The sequence below is a fragment of the Pongo abelii genome, chromosome 6, assembly GCF_028885655.2.
Source record: "Pongo abelii isolate AG06213 chromosome 6, NHGRI_mPonAbe1-v2.0_pri, whole genome shotgun sequence".
Taxonomy (NCBI): domain Eukaryota; kingdom Metazoa; phylum Chordata; class Mammalia; order Primates; family Hominidae; genus Pongo; species Pongo abelii.
In genome coordinates, this window is record NC_071991.2 from 105,571,522 (window position 1) to 105,591,681 (window position 20,160).

General features: G+C 38.4%; 2 protein-coding genes across 7 annotated transcripts; one reads left to right on the forward strand and one right to left on the reverse strand.

Annotated features, from left to right (window-relative positions):
• Nucleotides 1-6,850: 6,850 nt before the first annotated feature.
• On the reverse strand, nt 6,851-13,960 carry THAP5 (THAP domain containing 5). Of its 5 annotated transcripts, none has more exons than XM_002818347.5 (3): nt 13,790-13,960; nt 10,130-10,322; nt 6,851-9,404 (listed from the first exon to the last, which is right to left on the reverse strand). In XM_002818347.5, exons 1-3 carry the CDS (start codon nt 13,867-13,869, stop codon nt 8,493-8,495), a joined length of 1,185 nt encoding a protein of 394 aa, XP_002818393.1. In that variant the 5' UTR covers nt 13,870-13,960; the 3' UTR covers nt 6,851-8,492. The 5 variants fall into 5 exon arrangements, with proteins under 5 accessions (XP_002818393.1, XP_054415652.1, XP_009241419.1 ...); XM_054559677.2 differs by lacking the exon at nt 13,790-13,960 and adding an exon at nt 13,699-13,715; XM_009243144.4 differs by lacking the exon at nt 13,790-13,960 and adding an exon at nt 13,397-13,624.
• A 213-nt stretch (nt 13,961-14,173) lies between these two features.
• On the forward strand, nt 14,174-18,707 carry DNAJB9 (DnaJ heat shock protein family (Hsp40) member B9). Of its 2 annotated transcripts, none has more exon segments than NM_001132500.1 (3): nt 14,174-14,402; nt 16,016-16,242; nt 17,196-18,707. In NM_001132500.1, coding segments are annotated over 2 exon segments (672 nt in total). In that variant the 5' UTR covers nt 14,174-14,402; nt 16,016-16,025; the 3' UTR covers nt 17,651-18,707.
• The last annotated feature ends 1,453 nt before the right edge of the window (nt 18,708-20,160 follow it).

Below are 20,160 nucleotides of genomic sequence, written 5' to 3' on the forward strand. Positions count from 1 at the left end.
TGCCTTCTGCACACCCACAGTCCCAACACCACATGGAAGCTGCCAAGGTTTGGGGCTTGCACCCTCTGAAGCAACAGCCTGAGCTGTGCTTTGGCCCTTTTTAGCCACAGCTGGAGCTGGAGCAGCTGGGATGCAGGGTGCCATGTCCCAGGGCCCTGGGCCTGTCCCATGAAACCATTTTTCTGTCCTGGGCCTCCAGGCCTGTGATGGGAGGGGCTGCCACGAAGGTGTCTGAAATGCCCTGGAAGCCTTTTCCCCATTGTCTTGGCTATTAGCATTCGGTTTTTCTTCACGTATGCAAATTTCTGCACCCTTTTATTCCTCCCCAGAAAATGGGTTTTTCTTTTCTACCACATGTCCAGGATGCAAATTTTCCCAAGGTTTATGCTCTGCTTCCCTTTAAATGTAAGTTCTAGTTTCAGGTAATCTCTTTGTTCGTGCATATGAGTATATGCTGTTAGAAGCAGCCAGGTCACATTTTGAATGCTTTGCTACTTAGAAATTTCTTCTGCCAGATACCCTAACCCATCTCTCTCAACTTCAAAGTTCAACAGATCCCTAGAGCAGGGGCACAATGCCACCAGTCTCTTTGCTAAAGCATAGCAAGAGTGACCTTTACTCCAGTTCCAATAAATTCCCCATCTCCATCTGAGACCTCCTCAGCCTGGACTTCACTGTCTATATCACTATCAGCATTTTGGTCACAACCATTCAACAAGTCTCTAGGAAGTTCTAAACTTTCCCTCATTTTCCTATCTTCATCTGAGCCCTCCAAATTGTTCCAACCTTTGCCCCTTACCCAGTTCCAAAACTGCTTCTACATTTTCACATATCTTGACAGCAGTACCCCACTCCTGGTACCAATTTTCTGTATTAGTCCGTTCTCACACTGATATAAAGAACTACCTAAGACTGGTTAATTTCTGAAGAAAAGAGGTTTAATTGGCTCACAATTCCATGGGCTGTACAGGAAGCATGGTTGGGAAGGCCTCAGGAAACTTACAATAATGGTGGAAAGGCGAAAAGGAAGTAAGCACCTTCTTCACTTGGTGGAGTGGGAGTAAGTGAAGCAGTAAGTTCTACACATTTGTAAACAACCACATCTTGTGGAAACTCATTCACTACCACGAGAATAGAAAGGGGAAAGTCTTCCCCCATGATCCAATCATGTCCCACCAGACCCCCCTTCCTCCAACACATGGGGATTACAATTTGGCATGAGATTTGGGTGGGGTCAGTCAAATCATATCAAATGCCTAAAATGAAAATCATATTTAAGTTCTTTTAAGGGCAAAACCCATGTCATTTTCAACCTAGCAAATCTTGAAAAATCCACTTTACTAATCAATAAAACTTTCCTGCCCTTTTAAGGGCCACTTGTAGATAGTTTTATGTATATATATATATATATATTTTTAGACAGAGTCTTGCTCTGTCACCCAGGCTGGAGTGCAGTGGCGTGATCTTGGCTCACTGCAACCTCCGCCTCCTGGGTTCAAGCAATTCTGCTGCCTCAGCCTCCTATCTAGGATTACAGGCATGCGCCACCGCACCTGGCTAATATTTGTATTTTTAGTAGAGATGAGGGTTCACTGTGTTGGCCAGGCTGGTCTCGAACTCCTGACCTTGTGATCCGCCAGCCTCGGCCTCCCAAAGTGCTGGGATAACAGGCTTGAGCCACCGTGCCTGACCTCTAATTTTTTAATCTTGTATTTTCTTTTAAATATTATTGTAGTCTCTATTTCAAATATACAGAAATATCTAAATGTGTGTTCATTGATATAGCATATCTGTGTGGTTATCATGAAATAAAAAGTAGTTTTAATATTTTTATCCTCTTAGATAATGTTATTAAAAAGTAAAGAGAATAACATGTTAAGAATTCACCCAACATATTTTGCTTATGTTAAAATATAGTTTAAAAGACATCTATAAGAACATTTAAAATACATTTAAGATCTGTCAGTTCCATTTGCTATAGTGAAATATTCATCATGTTTCTATTACCTGAATGTATGCTATCAAGCCCTTCTGAAATATATGTAATGCTGACAAAAATACAGTGCCTGTATCACAATGCTTAAAGCGGGAACAAAACACAGATAAATACAGTCATGGATGGAAAAGCTAACACTTTGATAAAAGTTACTGCATAGATACATGAGATTGAGTCAATATCACAGCCAAAAGCTCTGGGATGCAGGGCAGCCTGGAGGCCCTTGACATAGGGTGTGGGAGCTAGAGGGAGTCAAAGACAGAATGAAAGTCTGAATAGGAATGTTTGCTTTAGAAAATGATTTCTTTCTAGCATGAAAATGTGAGTGTTTTCTCTTATTATACGAAGGTGTAGTCTCTATGGAGAGAGGAAATAAGTGAATACATTCACTAGTGATGCAGGAGAACAAAGGGTCACCGAATTTAATTAGACATTGCATACTATTCGTATATATGCCACAAACACTATTAAAAACCTGAACCTTGGAACCAAACAACTGATGTGCTAACAGATTAATGATGTATTGTTCCTTCTCCTTAAGGTTTCTACGAAAGAGATTGTGAATGAAGTGAGATTACTATTTGTATTAGTCCATTCTCACACTGCTATAAAGAAATACCTGAGACTGAGTAATTTATAAAGGAAAAGAGGTATAATTGGCTCACAGTTCTACATGGCTAGGGAGGCCTCAGGAAACTTACAATCATGGCATAAGGGGAAGCTGGCACATTTTACATGATGGCAGGAGAGAGAGACAGTGAGTGAGAGTAGGTGGAAGAGCCCCTTATAAAAATCATCAGATCTCATAAGAACTCATGATCACAAGAACAGCATGGGGAAAACTGCCCCCATGATCCAATCAGCTCCCACCACAGTCCCTCCCTCAACACCTGGGGATTACAATTTGAGATAAAATTTAGGTGGGGACACAAAGCCAAACCATATCACTATTTTAGAGCTTCTTTTATTAAAACATTAAATATTTATAGTTTGATCTTAATGTCTTCAGGTTATTTCAGAATTGTTTGGGGATGTGAATAGCTCTAAATTTATTATGTTAAAACTATTAGTTCATATTAGCTTTAAACTCACTCTCTTATAAGATTACATGTTATCTTGTACAGTACTGTCTGGTTCTTACTTTCTCTGGAAACAGGGAAATGGCTTAGTAGGCCACTTCTTTAGTTACAAGCTCAAGGAAAGGCATGAAGGACCTTGTTTGCAAAGGACAGAATGATGTACAAATGATGTCATTCTCATATAGTTCATATTTTACAGCAGCACAGAACTAAAGAAGTTACCTGCTTGCTCACCCACAGCCTCTTTTTCAAAGGGAAATTGCTCCTTTTCAAGGCTTTACTGAGGTAGATGAGTCTGTTCTATATCATGTGACCCTTCCCCATCCTATTCACTGGATGCAACTGCAGCCTATAAGACAGGACCCAAAGGATGCCAACTCACAGGTTTACTAGAGACCCACTGGCTTAAAAATATATGCAAGGTCCAGTTGGATCCCTCTTTTGGAAATCTGGAATTTAAAAACCGAATGACTGAGCTAATTAACAGAGGAAGCTGAAGATTCATAATGTAGAGAAACTTAGGGGCCTATTTATAAACTGAGATTATAAGGTTTGGCTGGGAGAGAGAGTATGAAACAGATGCCATTCAGGAGGCAGTTGACATGAGGGAGCCTCTTTTCCAGATGTCTTCCAGAACCACTTACTATGGGGCACAACTGTACTGCAACTTTTCTTCTTTTGTGACAGGGTCTCACTCTGTTGCCCAGGCTGGCGTGCAGTGGCGCAGTCATGGCTCACTGCAGCCTTGAACTAGGCTCAAGAGATCCTCCCACTTCAGCCTCCTGAGTAGCTAGGACTAAAAGCACAAACTACCATGCCCAGCTAATTTTTAAATTTTTTGTAGAGACGGGGTCTCACTATGTTGCCCAGGCTGGTCTCAAACTCTTGGCCTCAGGTGATCCTCCTGCTTTGGCCCCCCAGAGCGTTGGGATTACAGGTGTGAGCCACTGTGCCTGCCTGTACTGCAACTTCTGTGTTTGGATTCCCAAGACCCTGGTTTGAGCCTTTCAGTTCTGTTCTTCCCTGTTTCCTTTCTTGAGCTGGATTGAGTTTTTGTTCCTTGCAACCAAAAGAACCCTAACTCAAATCCTCTCTTGCATTATTAAAGTGTTGCTTTGGTCACTGACTGAAACCTTAGGCATGTGCCATGATAGTGATGAGAATGAAACACATTCTAAATTAGGAAACAACATACTTTTTTTTTTTAAGACACGGTCTCACTTTGGTGCCCAGGCTGGAATGCAGTAGCACGATCTCAGCCCACTGTAGCCTCTACCTCCTGAGCTCAAGCAATCCTCCCACCTCAGACTCCTGAGTAACTGGGAATACAGGCATGCACCACTATGCCTGGCTAATTTTTTTTTTTTTTTTTTTTTTTTTTGTAGAGACAGGGTTTCGCCATGTTGCCTAGGCTAGTCTTTAACTCCAAAGTCCAAGCAATCTGTCTACCTGGACCTCCCAAAGTGCTGGGGTAACAGGCATGAGCCTGGCCACTGCAACTGGCCAGTATTATTTTTATTGTTCAAAAATCTGGATTTAATGATAAGCAGATCCAAACACTGACTTGGTTCTTGACATCTGGGAAAGGAAAATCTCAGGACCCCCAAATCACTAAGCCAAGGGAAAGTCAATCTGGGACTATGTCAGGCAAACCTGCCTCCCATTTTATTCCTAAATAAGACAGCCACAATTATCAAGAGCTACATGCCTCCCTCACAATTTGCCAACAAGGAAATTCTTTGTGGAAAAGGACAGACAGAACTCAAAGTCATCCCTCTGAGGTTCACCTGAGACCTACACATCTGATTGTTTCCCCTGCCCTACTGTTTATGTAAAAATGCAGATTCACTGAGCTAGGCTAAATTGTGTATTCAGCAGAAGGCTGATCAAGGACTCAAAAGAATGCAACCTTTTGTCTCTTATCTACTTTTGACCTGGAAGCCCCGCTTTGAGTTGCTCAGCTTTTCCAGACCAACAATGTACATCTTACACATATTGATATCTCATGTCTCCCTAAAATGTATACAAGCAAGCTGTACCCCAACCACCTTGGGCACATGCCATCAGGGCCTCCTGAGGCTGTGTCAAGGGCACATCCTTAACCTTGGCAAAATAAACTTTGAGACTTATCTCAGATACACATCCTATACCAGATGAGGGTCTTTTAGTAATTAGGGTATCTTATTTACTGAGATAGGAGTGAGGAATCCAGATTCAGTTCACAGGATTTCCCGCTTTGCTCATTTAGGTTGAGGGGACTGTAGAATCCTCACTGGATTTTGTTCACGGACTCGAACTCTAGCTACTACCTAGGAAAGAACAGTTGTTAAACAAAAAGGTGGAGCCTAAACACACCCATCTATCCATCCACAATCCTTTCATCCACTCTCCTTCCCTCCCTCCCTTTCATCCAGATTTCTTCCCTTTCATCCATCTCATTTTACCCTTACTTTCTTCCATGCAGATTTTGAGGAATATTCACTGTAGTTTTTAGGAGGTTCACAAATTTCTGAAGACTTTCTTGCTCCAAATCCTAGGAAATCTTTCAATTTTAGAATGTATGTTTTAGGAACAAATTTGTTGCTTATTTTACCTCAAGTGACACAAGTATTGAATTTCATCAGCACATTCCCTTACATGGACGATTGCAGTTTCCACAGAAACAAATTATTGTGAAACGACAATTTTTTTCATTCTGATGTGGGCAGCAATAAATACTGCACCCTGTATCCATTAGGCCTCAACAAATAAATACAGGAATAAAAATAATTTTTGGTTTTTAGTTTTAAGACCATTAATGACTTTATAAGAGACAGGATGAGCTAATGATTGTTTTGATTTTCTAAATGAAGCATGTGATGAGATCCTCATCTTGGGTAAGTGGGAAGGAGAGGCAGGAAACGAAGGGAGGAGTGAGAGAGAGAATTTGAGTGGGGGGTTATGAACTTACTAGAAAAATACAGTAACACTGTTGGGCTCATCTGATTTGTGGTCATGAATTTATAATCAAGTCTGTCCAATCATGTGATTTTTTTCTATCTTACCACCTCTTCTGATGTAGGAAAAGGCAAAGAGATATTTGAACTCAACCAGGAATGTAGTTTAGGCAAGTGAGAACAATAGGCAAAAGAGCAATGTTGTTCAAAGTTTTACTGGAGAATGATTATTATGGTCCAGAGAATCAGAGTAAGGATGGACATGAATACAGAAAGGGTACTGTTTTTCAGATTTTGAAATATCTTCAGTACACTTAACAGCTGAGCATCCCCAATTCAAAAACCTGAAGACTGAAATGCCCTAGTGAGCATTTCCTTTGCGTGTCATGTTTGTGCTAAAAAGTTTCAGATTTTGGAGCATTTTGGATTTTCAGAGAAGAGATAGTCAACTTTTACTTATAATTTATTAAAGAAATACAGCTAGTTTAAATTTTTCCTGAGGAACCTGTAACTTTCAGAAAATTACTACAATGTACACTGTTGAAACTTGAGTTAATATATCATTACTTTATTGTGACTCAAGATTATTTTCATCTGTTATTTTAAGTATTTGCAAAATGCAACATGGGAATACTTAATAACAGTGTAATAACTATCAATTATCTCCCCATAATTTACGCAAAAATTTTAAGTTTTTCCATCGTTACCTAAGACACTTCTAATCTTTTATAATTAGCTGACTCACTTTCATATAGTACCGATTAATATTAGCCTAATGAAACTAAGTCAAATATGGCGAAAAATAATCATCATGCATTTACAAAACAATTAGAATATTATTTGCCATTCAGAGTCAACTTTTATTGAGCACCTCCTATATTCCAGAACCAAAAACATGTTTGTTCCTTACAAAATTCTCAAAGCCACCCTTTAAGGTAAGTAATAGTATGTTCTACTTAACAGATAAGAAAACTAAGAATCAGACTCATAGAACTTCCTCAACATCATAAGCAGAAACATAATTATACTGACTGCCAATTTTAAGAAAACATCTATTTGTTACATTTGTGTCATTACTACAGTCTTTGCTTTTACAGTTTTCTTAAAATCATGTGAATATAAACAGTATTTTTATTTACATTACCATCACTTCTCTTTCCTAAGAGCAATTCTTTGTCTCCCTAAGATCATGACCACTTATGTATAATTTCTTGCTTATAAATTTTAATAAAATATACATAAGTGGGAATGTACACTATTAAGTATTACTCTATTATTCTGGAATTTAACAATGAATAAGCACATATTTTAAAGGCCACATCTACTAAGAAACAGATAGAAACTGTGATTTCTAAAATATATTTAAAATTAACCTCATTAAAATTTTTGGTTTATAACTGTATAAATACAGAAAGTTTAGCTTAGATGACTATGTATTTGATGGTTAGCCACATGTAAGTTACCGAAACACATATTCTTTCAAGTTTGAAGTACCTCTCCTAAGAACTGGGCTAATGGGTGGTTCCTTAGTTTAGTTCAACTGGAATAAAATTATAAAAGTTCTATCTTGGCCAGGCGTGGTGGCTCACGCCTGTAATCCCAGCACTTTGGGAGGCTGAGGCAGGTGGATCACCTGGGGTCAGGAGTTCAAGGCCAGCCTGGCCAACATGGTGAAACCCCGTTTCTACTAAAAATACAAAAATAAGCTGGATGTGGTGGTGTGCGCCTGTAATCCCAGCTACTCAGGAGGCTGAGGCAGAAGAATCACTTGAACCTGGGAGGCAGAGGCTGTAGTGAGCCGAGATCAGGCCACTGCACTCCAGCCTGGGTTACAGAGTGAGACTCCATCTCACAAGGTTTATCTTCCTTTCTATTACAGATAATATAACTGTAATATGTAACTATAGCCAAAAGGTCAAAGGCCACAGAATTCAATAAATATTGAAAATAATATAGTTAATATCATCAAATTCTAGCCAACTTCTAGTATTAAGTATATATTATCTTACAGAAAATGTGTTCTAATAGAAGTATCTTAATAAAAAGGGAAGGGACTATAAAGAACCAGACAATTAGAAATCTAGTAAGTGCTTATTTTACAAATTAGGGACTGAGGCACAATCATAAGTAACTTGCCCAAGTCATATGCCAGTGGTAGAACCAGGACTGACTGCTGAACCTGACTTCTAGTCTGTGCTCTTTCAACACTTCTTTGTTTTCTCATGTTACAACTGAATCCTTCTATGTGCTAAATCTTAATTTGGAAAATTATCAAGTAATAAAACTGCTTTTCTCTCCAGTCCAACTCTCTGGTTTTTCTTAAATGAGCATTACAAGAATAGGATACAGTTCATAACTTCACAACACTATCATAGGTTCATTAAGATGAGAACTTTATACAGGAAAAAGTTCACTTTACATGTAGTTTGGTTTGGCTGGAAAAAGCTTATTTAACAGCCATAGTTTTAAAACCTAGTTATTCTATATCATAGTGACTTCATATGTTGTAAAATGGTTTTCTATAATCTTGACGTTTTCTTCAGATAGACAGTTTTCCTGCTTTAGCTGCCTTATAAGAGCTTCCAAAGACTTCAATCTACCTAGAGTTTGTTGCTCTTTTAACTCTAGAAGAGTTATCTTTGAATGTAGCTTAGAGACTTTCTGCCAAAGATGTTCCTTATTTATATCTTGTCTGCAGTAAGAATGTTCGATTTGTAACACTTCTGTCCCATAGTCTACATCCTTATACAAGGAGTCTTCAATGTCTGTGTCTTCCATTTCTGTGGTTTCTTTTTGTGCAGATATAAAAGAATTAACTGAAGGTTTAGAATTTTCGGCAGGTACAAAAATGGCAATAACAGATTCATTTGTGTTTAATTCTTCAACTGTTTGATTAATTGTGCTGAATAAGAATGGATTTTCCTGTGCTGACTTTATTTCCATGGAATTACTTGTAAAGTTTGGATTAGCAAGATGACTGGTAGTTACTTCAAGAACTTCTTGGGTTTCCAAAGATTGATGAATACTTTCTGAATTTGAAGTTGTCAAAGTAATAGTTGTAGAATTTAGATTCTCAAAACATGTGTGAAAACCACCTATACCTGTATCTTGGTTAACTGATGTTTCCAAGGTAGATTCTGGTTTCCCAGTATGTTGTTTAACTAGATTAAGAGTTAACATGTTATTTTGTATACTTCCTGTTTTGGGATCTGGTGGCTTTACCAAGGAAGATGAATGAAGTAATTCTGGATGTTGAGGGGGCACATTTGTGTTAACCATATTTTTCTTTGTCTCATTTAATACAAATGATTCTTCTGACTTGGCTTTTGGGCATACTTCTTTCTCATCTTCCAAGTTTTTCTTCTGGGATTTTTTTTTAGAAGGGTCTTTTCCCTAGAAAATAATATTTTCATGTTCTGAAAAAGATGACCTTTATTGGCTGATTATGCTAGCACTATTTAATTATAATACTGAGCAGTACACTGGCCAAGCAAATTTATTTAGTTAAAAAAATTTCTGAGTACATATACCTTAAAGTATTTTCTAAAAAGCATTAATCCCATTCAATATACGGCAGAAACATTTCCGATCATTCAAAAGACTAGTATATTGGGAGGCCAAGGCAGGCAGATCAACTGAGGTCAGGAGTTCAAGACCAGCCTGGCTAACATGGTGAAACCCCCATCCCTACTAAAAATACAAAAATTAGCCGGGCGTGGTGGCAGGCGCCTGTAATCCCAGCTACTTAGGAGGCTGAGGCAAGAGAATGGCTTGAACCCGGAAGGCAGAGGTTGCAGTGAGCTGAGATCGCACCATTGCACTCCAGCCAGGGTGACAGAATGAGACCTTGTCTCAAAAAAATAAAAAAGTATAAAAAATAAAACTCATGAACTTGTGTTAATAACTTAATAATGTATATCTCTTGCTTCTCTTAAGCTGTGCTTCATGAGTTTAATTTTTTTAATTATCACTTTTAGTAAAAGCACAAATTAGTGCTCCCATTTTTCCAAGTATCTGTTTACCCAAGTTATAGTTCCCTCTTACTCTCCCACCTGATCACCTGCCACCCTGAAATCTGCCACTCTGCTCAGCATTACCCCTCTCCCATACTGCAATACCTGATTGTCTTCAGGCAAAGAAAATATTGTTGGAACTGCAGTTTGTTTTAAATATCGAATACCCCATCTGATGTCAAGAGAGTCAGGAGTAAAATGGTCACTACATAGAAACTGGTATTTACTGGGAACCCATGAATCTCGCTTCATATTCTTTAACCACTTTTCCAGTCTTTCTTTGTCATGTAGAGGAAATCTGGAATTTAAAAAAAAAAGAAGAAAAAAGGGAAAACTTTGCTATATTTTTACAATTTTGCCAAATTCCAACCCTATATATCTGGGTAACCTATGCATCAAGTAAGTACAAGAGGAAGGCAACCATCCCTACCAAATAAGAGCATCTTCATGACAACTAGTACCATTATCATCTCTGCAGTAAGAGGCCTAAGATGTAAGACATGTAGCCAAGGCTCTTATCTGATAAGAGCTGAACATAATTCAGAGTCCCTTCAAGTAGAATATATGTGTTCCTATAAAGGACAAAATCTATTTGTATTTTCTATGTATTATGTTCCATTTTTATATTGCTGTACAGTTTGCCTAGAACTAGAAAAGATCTTTGTATAAATTATAAATTCCTATTCAAATGTACTTCATAATACCACATGTCAAATGGCTTGTTGTGTATAATTCAAGACAGTATTAAGCTTTACAATCTTATTTATGTTAATATTTAAAAAATAAGATGTTATTTCAAACAAATGATTTAGCTGAAAGAGTACTAAAAATATTCTCTTTACTAGCATCAGCTTTAATTCTATCTATAAGTAATCTAGTCTAATAGTACTATACTTCTACAACGAATGAACTGGGAACTCCAAATTTCAAGTTCTGAAGGAGAAACTCTGATACAAGAAAAGAATGGAACATGTTAAAAGGGACAGTCTCAGATATTTTATATGAAACAAATCAAATACAAATGGCAAGACAGTGCTGTATACATTTTGTTCCTGTACCTGACAATAACCTGGATTTAGAGTTGGTGCTAACATTACAATGTATGGCAGAATTTGATAGAAAGTTTTTCCTATCAATCTAAAAAGGTTTGGGTCAAGGTATACAAAACAATATTTGAAAATGGTTTATATTCCATTTGGTAATTTTCCAAGAACACAGTCCAAGACACCACACATCATTTCCTGTTTTTAAAAATAGTAACAATGTAAGGTTTCTCATATAAAATGTAGCTGTTATACATTCCCTTCCCCCAATCCCAATCATTTAGCTTATATTTTGTAGTAGCATCATTTTTTCCCCCTAAATTCTGGTAACTTTTTAAGATGCCATGGAAAGTCTGGGTACTCTGTAAGATATAACTTTTAATCCAGATATCCTCATACAGAAAAAAATCAGATAAACTACCTTTGGAAATTCTAACCACGGAAACAATATTAATCATGTTTTAAAAATATTTTAACTTTACAAATATTAGGTTGTAAGTATGACAAGCATAACCAGAAAAGGAATTTTAAAGGCAAACAAATTTTCTTTTAGAGGACCTGACTTCTTCTGGCCATTGGTAAATTCATTTCTTTTGTTACAACTGAAATGAGAATAGGCCTTTTACAATAATGGTTTTTACTGTAAATTCACATATATGGATGCTGTTTGCAAATTATCTCCATTGTACCTATATGCTAAGTTATCAACTCATTAAAAAAATACTTTGTGAATATCCTTATTGGTTACTGGATTGTATTGCTTCAATAGGTAAATCTCTGAGAAATCTTGATCATGTTTCCTGAATAAATTATGTCTTTATATTGGTTCAATTCATTTGATAATTTTGTTTCATTGTCTTATGTAATTCCCCAAAAAAATAAGATAATCACAGTACAAACTGGACACTATATTAACTGAATTCCGAAATTCATATATATTTAAACTACAGTTTGCTGTAGTGTTAACATGAGCAAATTCAAGTTTGACGCTACTAGAGAATAAAACTAATTCAATTTTTATTTTGTGGATTACACAAGAAATTTTTTAAAAACCCTAGAAATAATACTTTTACTAAATTCACATTTTCAGTGAAAAAAATCTTTACAATTCACTTGCATTATTTTTTCCTTCCTAAAAAGTTACTGTAAGGTCCACAAAGGTTAGTTAAAAATTTTAGTGTGGAGTTATACCCCATCTCCAATATCAAAGGCCAAATAAATCTGGGAAATACAGGGTTAAATCAAGTTCAACATGATCTTTCGCTACAAACATTCTCAGAGATAGAGCCATTAGTACAGTAGTATTTCCCGATAAACTGAAAGTGGATTAGATTGTTTTCCTCCCCCAAACATCTCTTTGCATCTTGAGGCTGGGCTTCAAGGGAGACAGTCCTGGAAATATTGCCATGGATTGTGAATTACTCGGGGTTATCAGTTTTTTTTTCTTTTGAGACGGAGTTTCGCTCCTGTTGCCCGGGCTGTGGTGCAATGGTGTGATCTTGGCTCACCTCAACCTCCACCTCCCGGGTTCAAGTGATTCTCCTGCCTCAGCCTCCCGAGTAGCTGAGATCACAGGCATGCGCCACCACGCCCGGCTAATTTTGTATTTTTAGTAGAGACGGGGGTTTCTCCATGTTGGTCAGGCTGGTCTCGAACTCCCGACCTCAGGTGATCTGCCCGCCTCGGCCTCCCAAAGTGCTGGGATTATAGGCGTGAGCCACTGCACCTGGTGGGGTTATCAGTTTTTTTTTTCCCATTAATTAAAATACTGGAAAGAAGCTGAATCATTAGTGAATAAGTCCTTCAGGTCTAAAGTAAAATGAGCACAAAACAACTGCTGAAAATCTGAACGAGGTTAGATCTAAATGAATTGTTTTTAAATACAAGAAAAAATGTAAATGCAGTATTTTAAATATGTTGCTTTTCATGTGTTATTAATCATGTAAGTACTATTAACATCTCCATGTTATAGATGAGATATGTGAGCCACCGAAGCTTAAATACTTTCCAAGAGGTCATTAAGCTACAGAACAGTGGAACCAGGATCTAGCATTGAAGCCTGGACCCCTAATTATTATACGACACTGCTTTTCTGTACTTCTGAATAAAAATCAGTGCTTCAATAGTTTGATGGAAATATATTGTGGCTCTAGTAATTCAGAGTAACAGAATAAAACCTTGTTCTCTGCAGAATATCTACAGCCCTAAGCAGAAGACTAGTTTATAATTCTGGCTCTCACACTAAACTTTCAAGGTCGGTTACCTAATCATTCCGGGCCTCAGTTTCCTCAGGAGAAAAGTGGAATGAAATTAAACCTATGCGACCTACCTCGCGGGGGGTGTAAATTAACTTTGCTTGCACCTTTCCACTTCGCAGGTTTCGCGTATCTTAAATGGTGGTTAATGTTGTTCAATGAAATGAGATCACGGGAGGTGGGGAAAAGACTCTGAAAACCACAGAAGCCCGCGCAAACTTTACTGTTTTTACTGTTAACACCCAAACAGGCTCCTGGGCCTCGCCACCAGCCCGCAGTCCTCGCGCAAGAAGGGCATTGCTAGGTAAACTGAACTAGCGCCTTCCCTCCGTCTTGCCGCGGGCGACGGGCCACGTACGGAGAGCTGAGGACTCACTGGCAGAGCCGACAGGAGACACCCAAGCCCAAAGGCCGCAGGTCCAAGGCCTCACGGCGAGGCTGACGCTTCTGCTCCAGAAACAACTTACGGATAAAAACTCAGCTTCCGGTCTTTATTGTTTCGTCCCCGGCGGTTCTTACAACAAATCGCTGCGCAATAGCGGGGCATCACTCGGGTGAGGCCCCTGGAGACCGGGGCCGGCAACGGGTGCAGGGCGGCCCTCCTCACTGAGGTTGCGCCACAGGTCCAGGCCTCTCGAGCCACTGCGCCTGCGCCAGCATCCGCCGGGAAAGCCGCCTTGTCTGTCTACTCACTTCCGCCTCCGCCGGTTTAAGCACCGCCTTTTCGGGGGTTGGGGCCGGAAGTGGCGCACAGCCCTAGCGGCAACAACAGTTTTCCACGTGCGCGTAGGGCGCCGGGATCACGTGAGGAGGCATAAGCCAATGGGGAAGCGTTTCGTGTAGGTCTTCTGAGGTGGTGGCGCCAGGGGCTACCTCCTGCCAGTGAGGAGCTGGCTGAGAGGGGACTGGGCGCTGACGGTGAAGGAGGAGCGCTAGGTCGGTGTACGACCGTGATTAGGGCGCAAGCCAGCTCCGGGAGGCCGCGGTGAGGGGCCGGGCCCAAGCAGCCGACCCGAACCGATCGTCAGGGTCGCCAGCGCCTCAGCTCTGTGGAGGAGCAGCAGTAGTCGGAGGGTGCAGGTGAGGGACGAGGCCGGGGTCGTGGGGAGGGAAGTTAGCAGGGTCCCCGTAGCCCAGGCCTGTCTTTGTGAGCTGATTTGGCATCGGTGTCCGCCACGGTCGCCGCAGGGACAGTGGGCTGCATGTTTTTGGCCGAGAGAATGGAAGAACGGAGAGAGCCGTATCCCAGAATCGTGTTTTGGGTTGTGGCGCTGGCTTTCACGGGCGCCGGACTAGAGCCCGGGTCTCGGGCAGCTTCTACGGCGGGGCCTGGGCGGGCAGGGATGGTGCCAGTCGCCTTTAGGTGAAGGTTGGAGGGTCCAGCCCAGTCGCCCACCGAGGCTGGGGAATAAGGCACGGGCTGCTGGCTGGCGGGGCCGTCTTGGGGATGAGAAGTCTGTACAATACAAGACTAGTCTGCTAAAAAAAAATCATTAGATGTCCACCTTGAGACCGTGGAATAACGTCTGCTGAACCAGTGAGGCGCCTCCCTGTAAGTTTTAGATCCGCCCTTTGACTAGGGAGCAACCTGCAGTTGACGCAGCGTCCATGGGACACACTGTTTGTGTTCCTTAAACCGAGAGGTGGTTCTTGATCCTTGGTACCCGTGACTACGAGTAACTCTGGAAATAAGTAATCTACCTGCCTGCTAATTACTCTCAGGGAAGGCCGCTGGAGAGGAAGCCAGGCAATTTCCACAAACCGTAGTGTTTTTCGTCAGCATTATTATGGCATCATAGGTTACTAAAGACTCTGGTGGTACGGTATTCAAAAAACAGGATCCATCCCTTCGTTTTGAGTCTTAAGTCATTGAATACATATTGTCAAGAATTCTAAGTTAACATTTCTTTAATGGTTTAAAGGTAAAACAAGTATTTTAACTACTGAGTTTGAAAGTAGGAATCTGCCTTAACCACAGTACAAGCTATCAAAATTCATTTTTCTGGCAGCTTTAGCAGAAATTTTAAATTCTGTTCATCATGAGTTTTAAACAATATTTAGCCATGCTTCCTGGTTAAACATTTGGGATCTTATATTTGGGAAAAAGACAACATTCTATTATATTGTCAGTATTAGTATTGTGATATTAAGATTCTCTATTTGCAGTCCTTGGCGCACCTGCTGAAATGAAAGCTGAATTTTTAGAGCGAGATTAATACTAATTTAGATATACTGGGCTATTTACCTTGGTGCTCCACCTTTTTTTTTTTTTAATGTTTTTTTTTTTTTCTGTAAAGTTAAATACATTATTACTTTCAGGATATGAATTCTTGAAAGGAAAGGTGGGATCTTATATTATTTGGTTTTCTTTTTTTTTCTTACAATGCTTGCATATGATGAATCTTCAATATAAACTGGTTAAAAGTCATCTATTGATAATTTTCTATCTCCTGTGTGTATGGCCAGAGTATTAGTAGACAGACAAAGCCAAGAATTATTTTTGTTCTCAATAAGGTTAAGCCAGTTTGGGAGTTATAAAACTATAAGTGGAATTACATGGGAACAGGTAATAGATACTGTATGCTTAGGATTTTGATACTGCATTAGGTTTACCTTGTGTTGGATTTCTTTTAAAAGAAAAAAGTTTTAAGATTAGCTCCATCCATAACATTTTTTTTTCTTTTTTGTTTTAGGATATTCGAAATGGCTACTCCCCAGTCAATTTTCATCTTTGCAATCTGCATTTTAATGATAACAGAATTAATTCTGGCCTCAAAAAGCTACTATGATATCTTAGGTGTGCCAAAATCGGCATCAGAGCGCCAAATCAAGAAGGCCTTTCACAAGTTGGCCATGAAGTACCACCCTGACAAAAATAAGAGCCCGGATGCTGAAGCAAAATTCAGAGAGATTGCAGAAGGTAAATAAATGATAATCTCTGAACTGTCGTGGGTATTAACTAGTAAGGAGAATGATAGCTAACAAGTGTTTGTATTTGAAGGTTTTGTGGAGATGGGAGGTGGAGTGGGATTTATGTATCAATATTGGGTGATTCTCTGAGATTATTTTCTTATCACAGATGCTTTGATTCCTGAATAAATATATGAAAGAGTAGTAGATAATTTTATTGGTATACATATCTAAAAATATTGAAAATCCATTCTATATTATTTATAAGATCACTGTTGTTTCTATGACAAAAAGAATTTTAGGTACCCAAAATTCTTATCAATTAACTTATGAAACAGAATATTTTACATTTTAAACATTAAATACTTAAAAATTAAACTAGACTCTTAAGTTCTTTATTCACTTGATCTACTTTTCAAAGCCATATTTGTCTTTAAAGAAAAAATTGAAACAAATTTTGACTTCAGACTAGCTCTGAAACAAATTGCTCCTGCTGAGCATTCAGTAATTATTGTTGGGTGGAGGTAACTGAGAAGGGAGTTAGAATTAAACAATTTAACTTTAGTAAGGAGGTGCAAAATCTTAATTCCTATTAATTGGTTATAGTTGATGGTTTAATTTTTTAATACAATTATTTCACACAAATAATATGAAGATTAAAGAACTCTAATTGTTGCCCACATGTTTATTTGTAGTAATGGTAACATTTAATAACTATTTATTGAGTATTATAGATGGCATTGTGCCAACTGCTGATAATACAACAGTTAATAAGACAGTTTCTGCCTTATTTTATAACTTTGATTAACTTGATGCTTATATTTGTAGTGTTTTGCTTTTATTTCTGGTGTGAAATTCTTCCCTAAAATAATAGTATTCAGTTCACTTACTTGAAGAGATTTGAATATATGTAATTTTGAATATTTTACCTTCAGTTACTAAAAATATTTTTGTCTCTTTCAGCATATGAAACACTCTCAGATGCTAATAGACGAAAAGAGTATGATACACTTGGACACAGTGCTTTTACTAATGGTAAAGGACAAAGAGGTAGTGGAAGTTCTTTTGAGCAGTCATTTAACTTCAATTTTGATGACTTATTTAAAGACTTCGGCTTTTTTGGTCAAAACCAAAACACTCGATCCAAGAAGCATTTTGAAAATCATTTCCAGACACGCCAGGATGGTGGTTCCAGTAGACAAAGGCATCATTTCCAAGAGTTTTCTTTTGGAGGTGGATTATTTGATGACATGTTTGAAGATATGGAGAAAATGTTTTCTTTCAGTGGTTTTGACCCTACCAGTCGGCATACAGTACAGACTGAAAATAGATTTCATGGATCTAGCAAGCACTGCAGGACTGTCACTCAACGAAGAGGAAATATGGTTACTACATACACTGACTGTTCAGGACAGTAGTTCTTTTTCTGTTCTCACTAAATCCAACTGGTTGACTCTTTCTCATTATCTTTGATGCTAAACAATTTTCTGTGAACTATTTTGACAAGTGCATGATTTCACTTTAAACAATTTGATATAGCTATTAAATATATTTAAGAGTTTGTTTTTTTTTTTTTTTGACAAATTCAACATTCAACGAGTAGACAAAATGCTAATTATTTCCCGGATTAGGAAAGTTTCTTTAAAAAACACGTAATTTTGCCTAGTCCTTTTTCTCTACCTGCCCTTGGGCTCACTAATATCACCAGTTTTATTACCAAGAAAATATTGAGTTTACCTGGTTAAACTTTAAAAGTTAATTGTAGATTTAAATTGTGTGAACTTAATGATTTTTGCAGTGAAACCTTTACTAATTCAAAGTTGCATGTTCTATAGCATCTGTGACTTGCGTTGCAGAATGTACATGAAACTGTGTAACTGAGTCATTCAGCAAAGGAGAACAGTATCTTGGTTAATTGCTACTGAAAGGTTGAGAAAGGAATGGTTTGATATTTACCACAGCACTGTGCCTTTCTACAGTAGAACTGGGGTAAAGGAAATGGTTTTATTGCCCATAGTCATTTAGGCTGGAAAAAAGTTGAAAACTTAACGAAATATTGCCAAGAGATTGTAATGTGTTTGGTCCTAGGCTAAAAATGGTTTTGTAGTGTTGAAATCGTAGCTACTTACATATCTTTTTCATATTTCTTTCTTAGTTGTTGGCACTCTTAGGTCTTAGTATGGATTTATGTGTTTGTGTGTGTAGTTTATCCTCTCTCTACTCATCTTTATCTAGAGATTGACTGATACCTCATTCTGTTTGTAAAACCAGCCAGTAATTTCTGTGCAACCTTACTATGTGCAATATTTTTAAATCCTGAGAAATGTGTGCTTTTGTTTTCGGATAGACTTATTTCTTTAGTTCTGCACTTTTCCACGTTATACTCCATATGAGTATTAATCCTATGGATACATATTAAAACAAATGTCTCATACAACATTGTATGTGAGAGAAATATAAATATTTACAACCTGATATTCGTTGTTGTTTTATTGTTAAAAGTTTATTGTGCAACTCTGGAGGGTATAGAGGGCATATAAGCTATGGGACATATGCTGATCACAGGCTATATTCATGAAGTTACTTTTGACTAACCTGAAAACTGATAGGATTTTGTTTGTCATTTGGTAATTTCTACTGCAGTCTTACCATCCTTCTCTCACAAATTTTGATAGCTTGAAGATCTTTTTAATTATAATTTTGTTGTATTTGTTTGCTAGGAGCAAGTGTTCCTGCTGCCAGTTCTTTCCTTTTTAGGCGTGGTTGAGAAAAAGCAGAAACTTTACATAAAGCTGTACTTCTTAATCATCTTTAATTTGAAACTTAAGGAAATGAATTTATTCTGTTATATTTATGTCACTTATTTCCTGGAAGTTATATCTACTAGTTTTGTTTGATAATAATAAAATTAGCTATACCTTGAATTTTGGGCTGAGGATTATCTGTAGCCTATTTTTTAAAAAATCAAGTTTTGAGACATTCCAGTAATATATAAAGCAGAAGAATGTGGTTTGGGAGATAAATCAGAAAAACCACAATCAGGATGTCCTGGAGAAGCTTTAAGGATTGGATTTGGGTGAGGGTACAGAATTCATTCATATTAATTTATTGAAGAACTGCATTGGAAAGCTCTGCTCTTTGCTACTCCCTCCAGGTAAACAGTTGTTAACAAAAGTAACTTTTTCCTCAGGCAAGGGACTAAACAAGTCTTGAAAGAAAGGGGTTATATGGGGGAGGACTTCCCAGTTGAGGGTATTAGGGTGTGAGGTGAAGGCAGAGTAAAGGTGAAGTGAATTTTCACTTGAAGGTCAAGAGGGTGCTGGTGAAACATGGCAGCACTCCCAGAGTAAAGCCTCCTTATGTTGGCTTGGTGGGAAACAACTTCTCTGCATGCAGACCACATGCTCACCTGTGGGCACCTGCTGGTTAAAAAATCCTGACAATTTAGCCGGGTGTGATGACGTGCACCCATAATCCCAGATACTCTGGAAGCTGAGGTGGGAGGAGTTTAAGGCTGCAGTGAGCTGTGATTGGCCACTGCCTGACAATATTACTGAGAACCATCGCTTCTGTTCAAAAAGGAGATCTAATGCAGACACATAACTGCTGAAAAAACTGCTTTTCTCAGCTATCTGTGCAATTGATCTAATCCTTCATAAACACATACTGATGTCCAAAGAATGTCAGACATTTAAGGAAAACTGACAGCTAGGAAAAGAAGCCCCAACGATTAGCCCTGACAATATAATTCAGAGATTGAAAGAATTTAAGATTCTAGTATCAGATTCTTTAATAGAATATTGCATCAACAGATAAGGACAGTTCTTGTCTTAACCTGCTTACTTCAGGATTTCTGTTCTCTAATGATGGTGTCAGACAGAACAGATGAAGTAATGTGAACTCACATTTGGTTTACATTTACATCTAA